Genomic DNA, 19,449 nt, shown 5'->3' on the forward strand with positions numbered 1-19,449 from the left:
CAATATATGGTATATAGTGTAGTCCCTTAAGTCTTCAGTCAATAGAGTATGTTGACTGGAGACTTCAAATTCAATCCATGTATGGGCCGAAGTGGCAGTTGTTCGGAGGCGGTCTTTGTATACCATGCACTGAAGCTTTGTAGGTGAAGCTTTGAAAGTGAAGTTTTATAGGTGAGGCTTTGAAAGTAAAGCTTTGAAGCTGGAGGTTTTGTAAATGAAGCTTTAAAGTTGGAGCTTTGTAAATGAAGCTTTCGAAGCTGGAGCTTTTGTAAATGAAGCTTTCGAAGCTGGAGCTCTGTAAATGAAGCTTTCGAAGCTGAAGCTCTGTAAATGAAGCTTTCGAAGTTAGAGCTCTGTAAATGAAGCTTTTGAAGCTGGAACTCTGTAAATGAAGCTTTCGAAGCTAGAGCTCTGTAAATGAAGCTTTTGAAGCTGATTGACATGAGTGATGCTCATGAATGTTTATGTTGATTGACATGAGTAATGCTCATGGATGTTGACATGAGTGATGCTCATGAATGTTGACATGGGTGATGCTATGTTTATGTATGATTGATATGAGTGATGCTCATGAATGTTTATGTATGATTGACATGAGTGATGCTCATGAATGTTTATGTATGATTGACATGAGTGATGCTCATGTATGATTTTTTGGAAGACGGGTTGTACTTTTGATCACCTTGTTGGTGATAATAACGGCAGACTGCTGAATAATTTTGGAGTACTGAACGTACTTTTGATCACCTAGTTGGTGATAATAGCGCCAGGCTGCCGAATAATTTATTCAGTCGTCTTCATAAGTTTTTTTTTTGTGGTATTGCAGAATGTGGGTATGGCGGATAGTCGGATAGTGGGATAGCATGTGCAGCTGACAGTTGCGGGGGATAGGGCCTGCTCAATGGGTCACGCCCATAATTCCCTTCTCTGCAATCACGTCATTTCACCACTGTAATTATGTATGCTTTTTCCTTCTTTTTATCTTCTTCCCTTTTTTCTACTTTTGTTTTTGTTTCCCACTCCATTTCCTGCAACTTTCAAAACTGCAGGGGTTGGATTATTTCTGCTTGCTGGGATGAAATAATAGGGAAGCAGGATAGGAAAGTCACAAAGTTGAACTACTCTCGCCAGCTAATTGCTTTTGGCGCCTTTGTTGTAGTACTGTTTTCCCAAGAACGTTGCAACTGACTGGCCGACAATGACGAGGAACGAGTAAATGGCGATTCTAATCCACCAGTTAACGCATCTGCGCCGCAGTAGCAGTGATCGGTCAGAGGCACTTGAAGGCCCTGATGAATTTGTTTCATCTTCTCCATTTGTTTCCTTAACCTCGATACTGAGCTAAAGTTCTTGAGCTTCTCCCATAATAGCGAGAGGATATACCGAGCAAGTGGGTGTCCTTAGTAGTTTACCACCTGCATATTATTCCATCCGCTGTCGTACGAAATGGGCTTGCCGTCGGAGTAGATAGACTCGGCGAGTCTAGCGAAGGTCTCGGCCATGGCGAACGAGACAATCGAGTGCGAGGTTCAGTGCATCGGAGAGAGCCTGAAACTGGATCTTTAAGTCTGAATTCGGATCCGAAAACCTCTTCCGGGTCGTTGATGCAGTTGTTGATAGTGGCAGAGAAGTGGATCGCATGAATGTGAGATCAGGAGACTGAGACATCGGGTCGGTGGGAATAAAAAACTTCAGATCATCGAGTTGTCGGGTAGGGGGAGAGAGGGTTGGCCTCAAAGCCATCCACGCCGTTGATTTTCTTCGTCCACCCCAGCATATGGTCGAATGACCTGTTCTTCATGGTTGTTATAGCGATCGAGAGAGAGAGCTTGATCTTCAGAAAAGGAAAAAGAATCAGGACTTCAAAAAGAAAAAGAGAGAATCTTTGGGGCTCTTTTATGAGCAGAGACCGAGAAAGAGAGAGAGTGAGAGAGCAAATAAAAGCGGAGGTTCTTGGGCCAGTGTTGTGACTTGTGCTTGAGTTTCTCTTTCTCTCTGTAGATTGAATGGGTGTGTCTCTGAGTGTGGGTGTTGGGTTGTTCGGTTCTTGGATTTCTGCAGATTCATGGTGGATATTGTGGTGAGGTTTTACGGTGGTGAGATGAAAAAATGAAAGAGAACCGACATAACTTTTTGTGTAGTTTCCCACAAACGACGCCAAATGTTGATACACAAAACCGGAAGGGTCTTGGAACAACATAAATCCGACCGTGAATCTGTAAGAAAGTAAAGAACACAAGATGTATCGTGGTTCACCCCAATGTTTGGGCTACGTCCACACTGATGTTGATATTGTTTCACTCTGAATGGTGAATAACAATGATCACATTTCAACGAAATAATACAATATATAAATTAAATAACATGAGGATCTATATTTTTGTTTCAAAGAAAAAGAAGAAGGTCTGCAAAACAACGATGAACTCCATTAACGACGAAAATCTGGAATCAACCTAAAAAAGTTAGGGGTAAATTCGACAAATCATAATTTATTATAGTTGGGTCATTTTTAGTTGGACTACTTTAATATGGGCGTTGTACTAATCATTAAACAAAACTTATAACATGGTTTTTTATTAAAACTAAAACTTTTCAAGCTTTTTTCATTAGTTTTCCTTAAATTTTTTAAGGGTTGTTTTATTGGCATCCCACAATTTTATAAATACACCCCACACTTAAAATTGTTCTTTTAAATTCCAATTTTAACCCTACTTCTACTGAAGCCACCCCACCTGTTCAAAACAACAATAACATTTATCTAACTGACATCTCGCTCACCCTCCGCCACTTCATCGATCCATGCTAAGCACTCCATTCCCTCACCATCCCCTCTCTATTCCCTCACTGTCGTTCTGCGAGGCCTTTAGCAGTTTGTAGAAACTGCAATTTCAGACGCCATACTCAAGGATGTCTACTTGATGGCTATGGGCAGGAAAACATATGGAAAGTGCTTCTGTAATATAAGGTCGGCATATGTTTGGTTAAATAAAGTTATCAAGACCATCTTCTTGTAACAATTGAATATTTGAATTATTGAGATCAATGGAATTGCATTAATGGTGGTGCATGTTGTTTGGCTGTTGCGAAGGGAATATGTGATGCATTTGTGGGTGCTGGGTTTGTTTGTTTTTTTCTTTTTCTTTTTCAAATTTGAATAAGGGTAAATGAGGTAGTTCAACAAGAATTCAAACAAATGGGGTGTATTCATAAGATTGTGGGGGTGTTAATAAAAAAAACCCAAAAAATGCCTTATGAATTTATAAACATTTTTTAATTTGTCATATAAACTAAAATTTTAAATTAATTATCATCTCAAATTTATGAAATTCTAATTTGTCATCTCTTCCGTTAAATTTTTCATTCAAAATAATGCATGTGCCTTGCAAGTGACTGTATTATTCGAGGCTATTTTGAACTTCTTAAAGGTAGAATTCTGAAGGAAATTAGTTGAAACTCAAAAACACTTTGTTGTTGCCTACTATTTTTGGTATGATAATGCATTCTGAACAGGATTTAGACAGTTTGTATAATTGATTTAATTAGATGAAAATATATGCTATCAATTGATTCAAACAATTTGTGTATTTGATTCCGAGCAGTACTACCATCTTTGTTGGCCTCCATTTGTATGAAATGTGGTTTATATATGTCTCATTATACATAATGTCTTTGATTGGTTTGGTTGCTAAATAAGTTTGTTATTCGGTTTGAGTAAGCATCTAATTACTATTACAGAAAACAGTTTGTGCGATGCAAGTACTTTCGTCGCACAAAGTCATAAAATGTTGCTTGAAAATTAGCCCAATGACATCTTCGTCACGCGCAAACCGTCACGCAAAGGTCGTGAAAGTAAGGTTTGTGCGACAAAAAGGTAACCTGTGTTGCGCAAAAGGTCTTTGCGCGATGACAGCACCTACGTCGCGCAAAGAACTTTTGCGTGACGACAGCATTTGCATCGCGCAAAAGGTCTTTGCGCAACGACAGCACATGTGTCACGCAAAAGTTCTTTGTGCGATGAAAAAGTAACCTGTGTCGCGCAAAGTACTTTAGCCCGATGACAGCACCTGCATCGCGCAAAAGGTCTTTGCGCGACGACAGTACCTGCGTCACGCAAAAGTTCTTTGCGCAACACATGTTACTTGTTAGTCGCACAAATACTTTTTTTTTTTGACAAAATATTTTTTATTTAATTTTTTATAAATATTGTAATTAAATTATAAACAATAATTAATAAACCAATAAAAAGTATTTAATTATAAAATATATGAAAATGTACGTACAAGATGTCCGAACATAAAAGAAAAAACTACAACAAGTAGTCGTATAGGTTTGATGCATCAGGCTACTGGGTATCGGCTGGGCGAAGTGGCTAGGAGGTCGAAGGTAGAGTAAGATCAGGTGCTGGCATCGAGATTTGAAGGTCAAACATTTGTAAGGCCCGTAAGATCATACTCATCTTATTGTCCTGAGCCGATAATTGGGCTGCAATCTCGGCTTCCTAGGTTGCTTCTTGGGCCACAATCTTACCTTTTAGGGTTTCCACTTCCTCCTTCAGGGCGATGACCTATCCTATGGTTGATCTAGAAAATGAGGCACCCGTCTCACGAGCCCGCGCCATGTACAATTGCTGCAACCTAGGCTTTAATGGAAGATAACGAATTACTTTTTGTGGAATCTTGGTCTTTCTATTATGTGATGTCATTTTAAACCTCGTTTCATTGCATACATGGCATTTATCCAACTATTTGTTCTCCTTATAAAACAATATACAATTATTTACACATGCATGAATTTTTTCATACCCTAATCTAAGACCCTTCAACACTTTTTAGGCACTTTTATGATCTTCAGGTAAACAATTGTCCTTTGGAAGCATCATCTTGATAACTCCCAAAAGGTAATCAAAACACTTGTTTGACATACGAAACTTGATCTTGCCATGCATTAACTCCACAATTGTCGTGAGCACTAAAAAGTTCTTGCAACCCAGATATAATTCTTACTTGACATTTTTCAATAGTTTTTCATAGTTTTTGAATGCCTCGCTGTCCGTGGTTGGATGTACGTCATCTCCCCTTTCCTAATTAGTGTTGGTCGAGGCGTATGGATAAACGTCATTTAAAATATCCATAACTTGTTCATTAGGATCCACATTAGATTCAACGGTCTCCACTCGTGTCACTTATGAAGACCAAGCTTGGTCTAATCATTCTCCATAATGATTCCAAGTAGTATAGGTTTCCATCATCCCATTTCTTACTAAATGAAATCGAACATTTTCGGATGTCTCCCTCATTGAGTTGTTACACCTCCTACACTGACACCGAATATGAGTTGAACCTAGGTTGTGTCTAGTTGCAAATTCAATTAACTCATCTATTCCTTGCAAGTACTTCACAACACATCTATTCTAATTCTGTATCCACTGTCTGTCCATTTTGTCTGTAATCCCAATAAAAATACAAGAATTACAACAACTTTAACTATTGTCTTGTCACCTTATTCATTTGGTAAGGGCCCTATCTCATTCAGGAATGCACAGTTATAAGTCTTAGTTTACGATTCCAATGGATTAAATTTCGACGTGGGCAAATTTCGACAGCATCTGACACGCTCCGACCCTGATATTCCCCGAATATCAGGATAGACACGTGCTGGCTGACACCCGAGGATGACGAAAGCCAATAATAGATTACAAGAGTAATGATTAGGAGAAAAATATTAATGAATAAACATAAGAATTTAAGAGTAATAAACAAAGTTCAAGGAAATGTCTAGGGTGCACAAGACACAATCTAAAACAAGATTTACAAAAAGGAAAGATCATTACAAGATATCACACAAGTGAGTGATAGATTGCTACTAGTAGGGGAATGCCTCGTATGCCGTCTTGTAGTCCTCGTTTCTATGACCTAAATGGGGGCGCAAAACAAAGGTGAGTGGACCAAGTTCATATATACAATAATAATAAAACAGTTATCAAAGTACTAACCCCCACAATTTATATAATGAAAACTACTAGCATAATAAGTGATGGATTTAATAAAATCCTAGCATGCCAAAAATATCTCCAAAAGTCATATCACAGAAAAACATCGTGGAAATCAAAAAAATAAACGCATCGTAGATCGTCTCGTAAGCGCGGTGTGTTGTTAGAAAGATCACTGAATAAATATAACTCCCGGCCTAATACCTGCTCTGTGGTCTCTGTGCTCGTAGCCAGAGATTACCAACTCCCGGCCCAATGCCTGCTCCATGTCCCTCAGCCCGTAGCTAGGGATTATTTCTCCCGGCCTAAATGCCAACACCAGATCCTCGCCCCAGGCGGCATAGTATCCTCTAGGTACGCACAAATAGTTACGCCTCTCATAAATAACCACTTCATAGTATAAAGTCATCCATCGTCTATACTATAAAGAAGGGTTTCTAAAACATGTTCTAGCATTCTATCATCATCTATTAGATAGTCTACCAATTCATGGTTTTTATAGAAAATACGATATATTCAAATATAGCTCAAAATAGGCTAACATTTAATTCCTCACCAAAAACACGAGACGAAATCAATAAATTCAGTAAACAGGCTTAACATAAATCGAATCATAAATTTGTAGGTATGCTAATCATTTATGCAATTAATTTATAAAATCATGTAATTTTAGAATGGGTCCACTCACAAATATTCCTTAGCAGAAGAGTCGAGCGGAAAAGGATTAAGGATTTCTCCACTAACAACTTTACCTAGGCACAAAAATGTAATAAACAAATAAAAGGATTTTTCTAAAAGATTTGGGTTTGAACTAAATAAATTAAGGGATTTGGGTTTGGATGGGTAAGGCCCTAATAGGTTTTAGAATTCTAAGGTTTTATGGTAAAAAGGCTTTAGGGTAAAGAAATGGGGTTTAGGCTTAAGCCCAAACACACACACACACCACAAACACACACACACAAGCACAGCATGCACATGCATGCATATACACACACGCACACATGCACTAAATGCACACACACACACCCTAAACACACACACACACACTCACACAAAGGCCTCACAAAAGGGCAGGGCTTTAAGCTCTTTAACAAGAACCGGCCCAAGGCCTTTCAGAATAAGGCCCGTGGCCTTTTGGGGTTTTAAAACAACATAACTAAAAATAAAAATCATGCGGGCTAGGGTACTGGGTTGGCCCAAAAATGCTAAAGCCTGAGGGTGGTTCTAAACGGCCTGAGAGGCATGGTTTGCCAAGGAAGAAGAAGGCCGGAGCTGCTACAGCTCCGGTCACCTGAAAACGGAGGTTCTAGACTCCGATCTAAGTACGAACATGAAGAAAAAAAGGAGAGGAAGAGATTGCTACCTTCAAATAACCGTAACATGGTCGGAGGTGACTGGAAATCCCCTCGAAGCTCACGGGTTCGCTGGAAAAATGGGTGTGCTCAACCCAACTCCATTCCAAGGTATAACCTACATAAAAAGGGAATGATCTAACTTATAAAACACAACCAAGCATCACGCTAAGAGAGAGAATGAGAGATTCGTGACTTACCCAACGGAAAAAGAGGAGTTCGTCGGAGCTTTTGCTCCCGTGCCATCGAACTCACAGGGAGGAGATCATGGGCTCGATATGAGCCTCCCTTGGTGGTGACACGGTCCTAGTGTCCAGAGGAAGAGAGTGAGGCGAGAGGTTGAGAGAGAGAAAGATATACAGGAGAGCTGAGAGAGAGAGCTACGGGAGAGAGATGAAGAAGAGAGAGGTCTCGGGGGGGGGGGGGACAGAAAGAGAGAAAAGATGGGTGAGTTAGATGGCTGCCACATGGCAGTTTAGGGTAAAATAACAAATAATACAAATATTTGGGGGTGGTTGTAACAGCATCTCCTTACAGTTCTTCAAGTGCACACCGTAGATACATAATATCCATCTTGTACTCAAAGAACATCAGGAAATGTTACCAAAATTTCCACTACCGAAACCTAATCCGTGAACCGCAAACTAGAACATGTAACTATGCATTCCCAAACTGTCCAAAAAATGGGACAATTCAAGAATTAATTGGACCGTAGTCATGTTTTCACATATGCACGAAATCCAACTAATTCTCAAACGGGAAACTAAGTTTTTCTTAAAAAAAACTGTACAAAGTCAAGTAGTATTAACTTCGCACAACACAAAACAATTTTGTACGTGATGTACAAAAATATGTGCATACAAATAAATTAAATCACAATAATTACTGAAACTAAATAAAATAAATAAAACTAATAAAGATTAATTTAAAATTCAATCCCAAAAAACTCCACCATGACCCAAAAAAGGGCATAGGACGTAGGCAAAGGTACACAATAACAAGTGTAAGGAATCTGAAGTTAGTTGCTCAAAAATTGTGTTCATACGTGATGGAAATATTCAGTAATTAGGAAGCTGAAAATAGAAATCAAGGTTATACCCATGTACATAACCACAAGAGTAAATTGTAGCTATGGTCCCTTAACTTTAACTCAATTGGAGCAATGGTCCCTCAACTAAATATCCATTACCATCGGTCCCTCAACTCATCAAAACGTGCAGCTATGGTCTCTCAACTAAAAATCCATTACCATTGGTCCCTCAACTTTAATTCAACTGGAGAAATGGTCCCTTAACTTTAACCCAGTTGTAGCAATGGTTCTTCCAACATAACTCGTTTTGACAAATTTTTTGACGTACGTAGTTGACGAAAAGGATCATAATTACACACTTTGATGAGTTGAGGGACTCTAATTATATATAAGGAAAACTAATTAAAAGAGATTGAAAACTTTGAGTTTTAATGATGAGGACAAAATAAAGGGTAAAGTGAATAGTACCAGGATTAACTTTTTAGTGTAAAAATGTGGTTTTTCGTTAAAGTGAACAGTGTCGGGAGCTTTTCGTTAAAGTGAACAGTATCGGGAGCTTTTCGTTAAAGTTCCCTTACATATATGGTTATTCCAACATAACTTATTTTGACAAAATTTTGACGAAATTGATGAAAATGACTATAGCTACACATGTTGATAAGTTGAGGGACCAATGGTAATGAATTTTTAGTTGAGAGACCATTGCTCCAATTTGATTAAAATTGAAGGACCATTGCTACAATTTACTCTAATCACAAACTACCAGGTCAAAGCTAATAATCTGCCTTATAGTGGTGAAATCATTAACAGATAACACTTTATTTTTTGGATGTATGAAAACAATATCAGGGGTTGATAGGGGTTGGTATACAAACTCAAGTTATTTGAACGTCATATAGAAACTAATATCTAGTTTACCAGAACTGGGATTTAAACCATTAGTAAAATTTGAGATGATTCTTTTCGTGACATGTAGAATTATCAAAATATGAAGAAACCACATCTCAATTATTTTTTCCACTTACACCATAGTACGTTTCGTGATGTGTTTCTATTGCAATGTGAAATCTTACAGTCTCACTCCTTTTAATAAGTAAAATTAATCAAGATTAATTAAAAATTCAATCCCAAAAAACTCCACCATGACTAAAAAAGGGCATAGCACACAGGCAAAGGTACATATACAAAAATCATGTACAAAAATCCCATATACAATTTGAAAAAAATACATTCAGATTTCTTCTTCAATGATATTCATATACAAAAATTATGTACAAAACAAATTTAGTTGCTTTAGTTTGAATTCTCAATTCAAAGTTACATATACAAAATCAAATTGCTTACCGGATAGGGATAGATTGAGGAAGGGAAAGGAAATGGAGGAGAAGAGAGATGAAATATTTGTATGATGAATTTAAGAGCAAGGGAGGGGGGATTGGAGAAGGTTTTGAAGAGAGATGGGGAGGGAGGTAGTTGCTGCAACTGGGTTTGCAATTTCTACCTCCCAAACTTCTTTAGTGATATGGAAAAAGTCGTTGACTTTGCGTGATGAAGACCAAGGTTCTAAAAAACGCTAGGTGCTAGTCAGGCGGCAGACTAGCATCTAGGTGGATAGGCGGGGTCTAGGCGGATTTAGGTAAATTTCTTATATATTTTATGAATTAATTAAATTTACTATATCAAATGTAAATAATTATTGACTAATATGTCATTTCTTATAGAAGAACATACATATGTGAATGTTTTATGTACATATATGATATGCTTGCCTAGGAAAAAAATTATCTAAATAATTTATAATTTATATAAGATTTATATATATATACACACACACACACAATATATATACCAAACTTTTAAAAATATAAAAAGCCCACATAGTGGGTGGTTTTCATTATTAAAATCATCAAACCAATCACCTCACATCTGCTCTTTCACATCACCTGTCCACCTTGGGTGGTTTTCATTATTAAAACCATCAGAGTCCATGGTTTCATAATTAAAACCAGTTCGCAACTTGCACCACAACATATTGAAATGTTTAAGTCTCTCTCTTTGCACTGTCTCTTCTCTCATCTTCACAGACGACTGCAAAAATTCGCTAGCAGCATTTATTCTTCCCTCATCTTCACAAAGACGAGCTGCAAAAATTCACCATTAGTCTCTCTCTTTCTCTCTTCACACTCTCTCTTCCCTCATCTTCATAGAGACGAGCAACATAAATTTTCCGAGGCTCTGCTGCTACGTAAGAGATCGGAAGTTATAGATCCTTTGTGAAAATTGCAGCAAGTTTGAGATTTGCAGCGAGATTCAAACCACCTACACTGCCGCCTAGCCCGCCTCAAGCGCCTAGGCAGCCGACTATGTCCTCCCCACCTAATTGAACGTTTTAGTCTAAATCGGGTAGGAGCACCGCCGCCCAGCACCTAGGCGGCCGCCTAGACTGATTTTTAGAACACTGATGAAGACTGTCGTCACGCAAAACAGTTTAGGGCAACGAAGGTGTACCTTTATGGTGCAATGTTGGGAAAAAACGATTGAAGGCTTGGTTTGGCGTCAAAAACTTGCGCGACAGATATACCGCGTTGCGCAAATAGTCTTTGCGCGACGGTGAAATAAAACGTCTTGCAAAAGTTGTTTGTGTGACGCCGTCTATGCGTCGCGCAAGCTTTTAGCGCCAAACCAAGACTTTTACCAATTTTTTCCCAACATTGCGCGATGAAGGTACACCTTCGCTACACTAAACTGTTTTGCGCGATGGTAGTCTTCGTTGCCCAAAGTCCCGTTGCATAAAATGTCCTTGCGTGACGTTTAGTTATCAACGTTGCACAAAATGTCCTTACACAACGTATTTTGCTCCGTCATGCAAGGTTCCATTGCGCAAGTATATTTTTGTACTAGTGTAAGCAACCAATCTTAGAGCCACGAAAATCTATCATACCTATGCATTGGGGTAGTTTGATTCTAAGTATTATTTCTCATGAATCATAATGTTGTTTACTTGTTAGTTTATTCATATTTTTGTTTAACATTTCAATTTCTTCCTTATTGTATCATGACCCATGAGGACTTACCTACGCTACATGGGTACGTCATTTATGGCGGTATCCAAAACAATAATGCAATATCACAAGTGTTGTAGATTTTGAATACATCTCAATGACGCATCCGATGTAGGTAGATCTCAGTCCTAACTAATTTAGGTGTTCAAATGTCAACTTCACAAACAGTTCTTCGGGACAAGTATAATCCTCAAACCAAACTCTACTCATGCTGTCATGCATCAGAAATGGATAGCAAACCAAGTATAAAACACAAAAGAAAGGAAAGACCACTACTATATATTAAAGGATTTCAAGTTTTTTTTTTTTTTCTGATACAAAGATATATTTACACTAACAGGTTGGAGGAATAAAAATTGGTATCGAACTCACTGTTCACAATATTCGAACCTAAGATCTTCCGCTTACAAGTGAAAAGAAAATCACTAGAACATAGTACTAAATAACAAAGATTTCAAGGTTTTAACCACCACAAAATGATGGTAGATTAGATCCCAAGACAATGTGGACGTATCCCAAGTTCATATTAACCAAAAAACACAACCGAAAGGTATACAAAAATTGGAACTCCTAGCAATATACAACTCAAGACTCATGTCAAGGTTATTCAACCTTTTTACTGGAAGCTTAGAGTGTCCTTCACCTTCGTTTTGGGCAAGAGGATCCAAATTTTGACTTTACCCCGTGACCAGCTTTAGAGCTTGCTACTTTCTTCGGCATGGTGCTTTTGAAATCCTGAACACGAAGGTAAATGCAGTTTAATTATATATCAGGTAAATGAAAAATTAATAGAAAGAACATCTATAGACTAAAATAGAGAAGATAGGAGCTCAAAGCCTCTAGCATAGTGAGGATGCCGCATCAGGTCTTCATAGGTAGAAAACTCTTGTTCGGTCTCCGGACAGAAGGACTACAATATATAGCCATAAATTGAAAAGCATATCAGTCCTTGCAAGTCTAAATTGTGTTTATGTTTCAACTAGTTTTTTCTTTATTGCCAGACTTTCAAGCTTTTATTCTACATCTCCTCCACCACTCTTCTAAAACCCCTCATTTTTCTCTTGTATTTTCCCACTAATTCTAACACAAAAATGAAAACAAAATGAAAATCATACAAGTCCAAAAATTTTAATTCATACATTTTCCTTCATTTCTCCCTCATGAAGCAATTGTAGAAAATAAAATACAAACCAATGAGATCATTACACTACACGTGATTAAAATATGAATCTATAAAATTTAAAAAATAAGAGGAAAGAGTGACAATGTCATTATAGTTATTTAATATCTACCTCTAGTAAATCATCGATTCGATATTTGAAGATTTCACATAAGGCAATGGAAAGCTAGAACCATCTTCCACTTCATCTGCCTCTCAATCCATTATCTTTTTCTCGGCGAAAACTTTGCCCCAAGATCTGACTTGTTTGTAGTAGTACACAAACAAACTCAATCTTGGGTCTCTTTAAAATATGAATTGGAAGGATCTAGAACAATGATTTTGAAAATAAACCATGGACCTAAATCTGTGTGCGGATTCGGTTTCAGGAAATGGTTTTTTCACTCTTGTTTTTTGCTTTTCACCCGTCCCTTTGTTTTGGTCTTAATTCTTTATTTATTTATTTAATCTAAAGGTTAGAAGAAGAAAAAAGTGCAAAGAGAAAAAGGAAAGTGCCGAAATCATTTCCCACCGGTTTCATCAATATGTTTATCTATTTTTCTTTTCCTCCAAACCTATTTGGCAAGTATATCTAGGCCATTGATGGGATTTACTTAGACGCTATTAGGAGTGGGCACGGGCCGGGTCGGGCCCAAATTTGAAGGGACCGGACCTATTTTAAACCACAACGGAACGAGCCGAAGCGGGTACAGAGAATTTGAGTTTTAGAACCAGACCTAACCCAACCGGTTTAAAACGGGCCGATTCAAGCCTGGTCCACGGGTCCAATTACTTTTTTTTTTCTAATAGATTATTTAGAAACACATAAACAAGGCAATACTCTGAACTTTCTCGACCTCCCTTTCTCTGCTTCACTGCACTGAAGAAATGAGGCACACCACCATGATGAACCTCACCGCTCTTGCGAGGCATATCAATAAATCTGTAGAGTTATGGACCAATTTTCTTCTTCAATAAACAGAACAAGGACTCAAAAGCATGGCATCATTGATTAGATAGACAACAAATTTCTAGAGACTAAAGTGATTCACACACAAAATCATGGCATATTGATTCAAAATCAAGAAGGGATCTAGGTTTATACCTTTTCTATTTTAGACTCAAAATCAATGGGTACTGCTGCACAGTTCTGATTGTTGCTGGTCTGATTTCCCTTCTGTCTCCAGTTCCTTTTCAAAATCAATCAAGGGATATGGATTTATACCCTTTGATTGCAAGATCCCTTACACATAGAACAACTTGCATGAGACATTGTCCTTCAAAATCTAAACATTGGAAGAAAAAAATCGAAGAAGGATGAGACTAAAATAACCTTTGGGGCGTCGAGTCCAAGAGAAATTTGAGGGTAATGAGCAGAGAGATTCCATGGCATGTGAGAAAGTTTGAAGGACAGAGAGAGTTATAGAAAATTGAGAGAAATGGTGGACACTGGAGCTCCGAATAGCTCAGATGTGTTGTTTTGGTATGTTAAAAATGGGTTGGTCTGGGGCCCTGTGATACTAAAGTTTTGGAACTACCCCGCCCCACCCCATACCCATCTCTAACCGATTGTACCCGTCTCGCCCCATGGATCCTAGACCTGTTTGCCCACCCCTAGACACTATCATATGATTTACTCAGTCATTCCCTCTCTATTATCTACTCGACTTGAATGAAATATATACAATTTGCTAATAACTACTTGCTACTCGGTTCCTCCTTTCAGTAACTAGCTATCTTCTTCTTTCTTTTTCATCATCTTTTCCTTTCCTCCCACTCCGCTTTTTTTTTTAATCTCCGTATTCCTCGTCTTCTTGTCTTCCCACTCCTTTCTCTCTTTATTTTTTGTCCTCTATTTCTTTCACTCTCTTTCTTCTAAAATTGTCAAAGGGGGTCAAAGAATATTTAGTTCCAAGCCTTATACCATCATTGAAGTTGGAGGTTTACTTTTGTTTGTACTATACTTGACCAATCCTGAAACTACCAAGTACTGGTCAACTTTATACATTCAAATACCCACTGAGGGATTCATGATGAGGCACCCTTGTCGAAGCACTTGAGTTTCCTTCCACTCAGGATGCCAATCACATCACGACATGTGTCAACATCAGAATAAGACTTCTAGAGTCCCACATCGACCGTGGACGAAAGCCGAAGACTCTCTTTAACTAAAAAAGAAGACCATTCTACTACAATTAAGGGAGGAATGTCATTATTATACTTAAACTAGTCATTATAACCCACTAACGGTGATTATGCTTAAACTTATGTATTTGTGTAAACCCTTGATTATTAATGAGAACTCCTATACTCTATAGACATAGCCAAACTTAGGGTGAACCATGTATATCTTGTGTTTACTTTCCTATCTCTATCTCTTTACATATTATCCTCACTAGGTGACCGGAGCAACTGGGCGAAGGTCACAAACTTGACATTTTACGTTGTTCCAAAGTATCGCCGACAAACTTGACATTTTATGTTGTTACAAAGTCTCGCCAATTTTGTGCATCAACAACTTTAAACACTTCTTGCCAAGCTCTCTGTGTTACACTTGATATGGCATAGACGAATGGAGATTCGGTTCAAAAAAAGGTTTATGGTTTTCCTATAGGGTGGAGACATCAAGCCAAAACGTGAAGCCAACCACAGCTAGGCATAACACAATGAAAGCCGCCCTGGCTTTTAGCAGCACTTAGGTACCGTTTGGTACGCAGACAGGACAGAACGAGATGAATGGGAAGGGACGAAACAAAGATTTCGTGTTATATTTGGTACGCACAAGATGGAACGGGACGGAACGAGATTAAATGACTAACTTACCCATTTTATTTGACTCTCTATCACCCCTGTCTCTCTACTTTCTCTTCTTCCATATGTTTCAAGAACATGCCCATATTGATCCCAGTAAAAATCAAACTCAGTAAATCAAACCCATACTTTCTCTTCATTTCATTTTCTTTCTCTTCAATTCAAACCCATATTTCTCTTCTCTTAATTTCTTTCTCTTCAAAACAATAGTTTAGGGTTTCATTTTCCCGTCAAGCTAAAGAGAAAGTCGTCGTTGCAGAGCTCGCACACCCGCAGCAGCAATGGCGAGAATCAAGGTACATGAGTTGAGGCACAAGACAAAGCTTGACCTTTTGGCCCAGCTCAAGGATCTCAAGTCAGAGCTTGCCATCCTCCGCGTTTTGGCTTTGAATTTAAGTATGACATACCTGAGGTTTTGGTGTTTAATTGAACTCCTCTAGGATTGGGTAGGCATGCCTCACCCAAAATGACTTAAATTTTCTTCGAGTGCAATGATAGTTAAGATTCTGTTGATGTTTAAAAAACAAAAAATAAATAAAACCAAACACATAAAAATCCCAAATTGGTTTTTTTTTTTTTTTTAATTTACAGAGGCTTTGTCGCATCTGCAAATTCATTTCAATCAATTTCTGCAGCGTTGGGAGAAGAAGGTGGAGCGCGGAGGGACTAAACCTGCAGCAATGGAGGAGCTTCGACATCGTCAACAACAGCCTTGGTCTCATTTTTGCTATATGAGTCTTGGGCATCGCTGGTGACGATCTCGTCGTGGGACTAGCAGGGAGGAAGACAACGAGAAGAAGTTGAGTTTAGGTTTGGGTTAGCCATAGTTGGATTGCTGGGTTTGTGGTGGAGAAAGATGAGGCTACAAGAGAGAGGGAGGGTAGAAGAGAGAAAGGCTACGGGAGAGAGAGGGAGCGTAGACAGTGGAATTAATGAAACAAAGAAGGGGTATTGTTGTCCAAAAAATTATAAATTTGTGTCTTGTGGGCTGGAACAAGTTGTTCCAGGGGGTAAGGTGGAACCAAAAAATGGCTAAAATTCGTTCCACGGGACGATGCGTTCCGGTCAAATTGGCACATCAAATGTAAGATGAAACGTCTCGTCCCACTGCGTTCCGTCCCGTCCTACGTACCAAACGGTACCTTAGTGCCGCCAACAAAGAAGCCAAGACTTCAACCCATCATAAAGCAAACTAGAACCATATGATTCAAAACAAGTAAACAAGTTCCAATAATGTTATTCATAACATATTTTTGTACCATAATTGTATACCACATTAGATGGCATCTGATGTGAACAGCCACATCATCTAAATTAATTAGCATTTAATTTTAAAATGTTAATGAATAATTAATAAAAAGATTGTTAATTAAATAATGATTGTGGTATACGAGAGGTCTACTTCTGCCACCTAAGATTATTTAAGTGTTTTAATTAATAAAAAAATTTAAATTAAATGATGTAACTTGTCTAACTCATCTGTCATCTAAGATAGTAAAGAAATATGGTATAAAATTGTGGTAAGAATAGCATTACTCAACAAGTTCCTCATTGAAAACTATCAAATAAAGGATTCAATTCCTCAAAACGAGATGCCTTGACAAGAAGTTCACTAAGATGTAATCCCTACAACTTCACTGAAATGTAATCCTGAACAAAAAAATGTATGACTGGGAGGGAAAAAAAGACAGACGACACCACTCCACAGCCCTAAACTTTTAATATGTCACCGAAGAAAGGAGTTCAAGCTGGGAACCAATCTTCTCCTCTGCAGATTTTTCAGCCTTCAACCTAAGTTTGGTTAGCTGCTTCTTCCTCTCATATGCCAACTGAGCCCTCTCTTTTCTCTTGTTCTCCAGCTCCTGTGAACGGAAAATAAAAATAAATTCAGAATATTCGGCATGTAACTTTACCAACAAACTTAACATTGCGTTCGTACTAAAACCAAGAACTTTATATCATGGCTGGAAAATACGTCAACCAATTGTCAAGCTTAAGGGAAGTTTCGGAATTCCAGCACATCTCAAGAAAGTTTATAAACATATGATCATGAAAACCAGATTCATGGATGAATATATACATAAAAGATCATAAAACCGACAAGTGAAATGACCGAAAAATGCAAGGGTGGAGATAACTCCCTAAGGCAACAAACTCTGCTGCGGCTAACTACAAACTACATTCAAATTACAGTAAAAAAAATGCAAACTACATTCAAATAACATCCAACAAATAAAAGGGAATGGCTATCTAATTACGACCACATTCAACCAGAATCGTAAAAGCATAAACCTTTTGAGTTGAATTTCATCTTACCTTGATTGTGTCATAATGGTTCCATCCGACCTCAGATGAAAGCTGACCCAACAAGCAGTATTTGTGGCCCTTCTGAAGCCTCAACACCCTAATTTCACAATTGATCACAAACCCCAATTCAGCGAAGCAATTCATCAAACACTTGCACAACAAAAACATAATGTCACACCAACACCATACTCACTTGAGAGCATCAGGAACCACCATCCTCTTCGTCTTGTCATACGGCTGCGGGATGCCCTCGTAAACCTTCAGCCTCGCCAGAGCCTCAGCTCCGCGCTTAGTCTTGTGCGGGATCATCCTGCAAAAACACAAACCAGTCGCCATTCAAATGGTGAGTTTGGAGTCGAGGAGCGGAGATACAGAGGTGGGAATAGTGGAATTACGACGTTACCCTCGGACAGTGCGCCAGAAGATTTTGGCGGGAGAGCGGTAGTGGATGGGGCCGTGAGAGGGCTGGGTGTTCATGCGCTTCCTGAGGAACCTCATGTACTTCATCTTCTGCCTCACCAGACCGCCCGATATGGCGATCTGCTCGGCGCGCACGACGGCGATCGGCTGGCCGTTCAGAAGGTCCTTGGCCACAACAGCCGCCAGACGACCGAGCATGTGGTGGCGCCCGTCCACCACCACTCGCTTCGCGCAGATTCCTGAGCCGGACACCATTTTCTCGCCCTCTGATTCTCTCTCACCCTCACTCTGTGCGAGTATATAAAAGGGAAAATTCATAGCTAGGGTTTTTGTCAACCGCGTGCATGTAGGTGTGCTATCCACACACCTCAAATTACTTTTCACACACTTGTTAATTTTTGTCCGTTGATCTTCTTCAATTCATCCAATCCGACGGTTCAAAATTAAAAAAATATGTAAGAAGTAAAATGGGATGTGTGGATATCATATCCCTGCCTGTATTCGTTTTGGGGCCGACTATTGGGCTTAGACAAGGAAGAAAATATCGGTGATATCGGAAATATCGGTAGTTCGAAAACACGGAAATATCGATGGAAATATCGGTAAAATATCGATATCGATAAAAATTACATGGAAACCACGGAAATTATAAGAAAAACTTGGAAATTTTTATTGAAACTTTGTAGGATGTTTATTTAGTCAATTATCTATTAGTTTATCACAAAAAATTGGAAGGAAATGCATTGCATGATGGATTTAACATTATCAAGTTGATTATATAGCGATCTGACAAACATTATGAGTGTAGAAAATATGTAGTAATTAATGAAAGAAGTCTAAACACACCATAATCATTTATATATAATGAATTAGTACAATATTTTACACTTTAGTACCACATAGAGTTCCTATGAGGTTCAAATTTGTTACTATCTTCATCATCTCTATGTGTAGAATGAGTGTATTGTGAAGAGTAGTTATCAAATGATAAATCCCCAAAATAGTTTTGCATGTAATTGTTAATATGCCACCCATATGGATCCGAGATTGGTTGAGGTTGTCCATAAGAAAAATCATTTGAAGATTGAGGCTGGGATTGATTCCATGAGTCGCTCGATTCCATCCCAACAGGAATGGGATATGAAGGGTAGGGAAATGGTTGGTTATGAGTAAAACCATAGTTAGTACTTCCCAATCCAACAGAGTCTGAAGTTCTAGATAACGAGTCATCTTCTTGACTTGACAAAATCCCTTTGCCTCTTTCTCTGCGAGTATAGTCCTTCCCTATGGCACCAATTCCTGGTCCTGCCCGCCTACTG

The 19,449-nt window shown here is 38.5% G+C and overlaps 1 protein-coding gene and 2 long non-coding RNA genes across 4 annotated transcripts; all 3 read right to left on the minus strand.

The window, feature by feature from the left end:
• Positions 1 to 5,707: 5,707 nt before the first annotated feature.
• Positions 5,708 to 6,952, minus strand: LOC139189033 (uncharacterized). The gene is made up of 2 exons (XR_011572507.1): positions 6,678 to 6,952; positions 5,708 to 5,912 (listed from the first exon to the last, which is right to left on the minus strand). It is a non-coding gene; the product is annotated as an uncharacterized lncRNA (long non-coding RNA).
• A 4,727-nt stretch (positions 6,953 to 11,679) lies between these two features.
• LOC103429567 (uncharacterized) lies at positions 11,680 to 14,062 on the minus strand. 2 transcript variants are annotated; one of them, XR_003776801.2, is made up of 3 exons: positions 13,926 to 14,062; positions 13,698 to 13,835; positions 12,207 to 12,343 (listed from the first exon to the last, which is right to left on the minus strand). It is a non-coding gene; the product is annotated as an uncharacterized lncRNA (long non-coding RNA). The 2 variants fall into 2 exon arrangements; XR_011572508.1 differs by lacking the exons at positions 13,698 to 13,835; positions 13,926 to 14,062 and adding an exon at positions 12,726 to 12,954 and having other exon boundaries at positions 11,680 to 12,343.
• Positions 14,063 to 16,935: 2,873 nt separating this feature from the next.
• Positions 16,936 to 18,459, minus strand: LOC103429566 (large ribosomal subunit protein uL13z). Its single transcript, XM_008367714.4, has 4 exons — positions 18,114 to 18,459; positions 17,904 to 18,020; positions 17,720 to 17,807; positions 16,936 to 17,265 (listed from the first exon to the last, which is right to left on the minus strand). The coding sequence occupies exons 1-4, from the start codon at positions 18,446 to 18,448 to the stop codon at positions 17,122 to 17,124; spliced, it is 684 nt and encodes a 227-aa protein (XP_008365936.3). The 5' UTR covers positions 18,449 to 18,459; the 3' UTR covers positions 16,936 to 17,121.
• Positions 18,460 to 19,449: the final 990 nt, after the last annotated feature.

The sequence above is a fragment of the Malus domestica genome, chromosome 10 (assembly GCF_042453785.1).
Source record: "Malus domestica chromosome 10, GDT2T_hap1".
NCBI classification, from domain to species: Eukaryota; Viridiplantae; Streptophyta; class Magnoliopsida; order Rosales; family Rosaceae; genus Malus; species Malus domestica.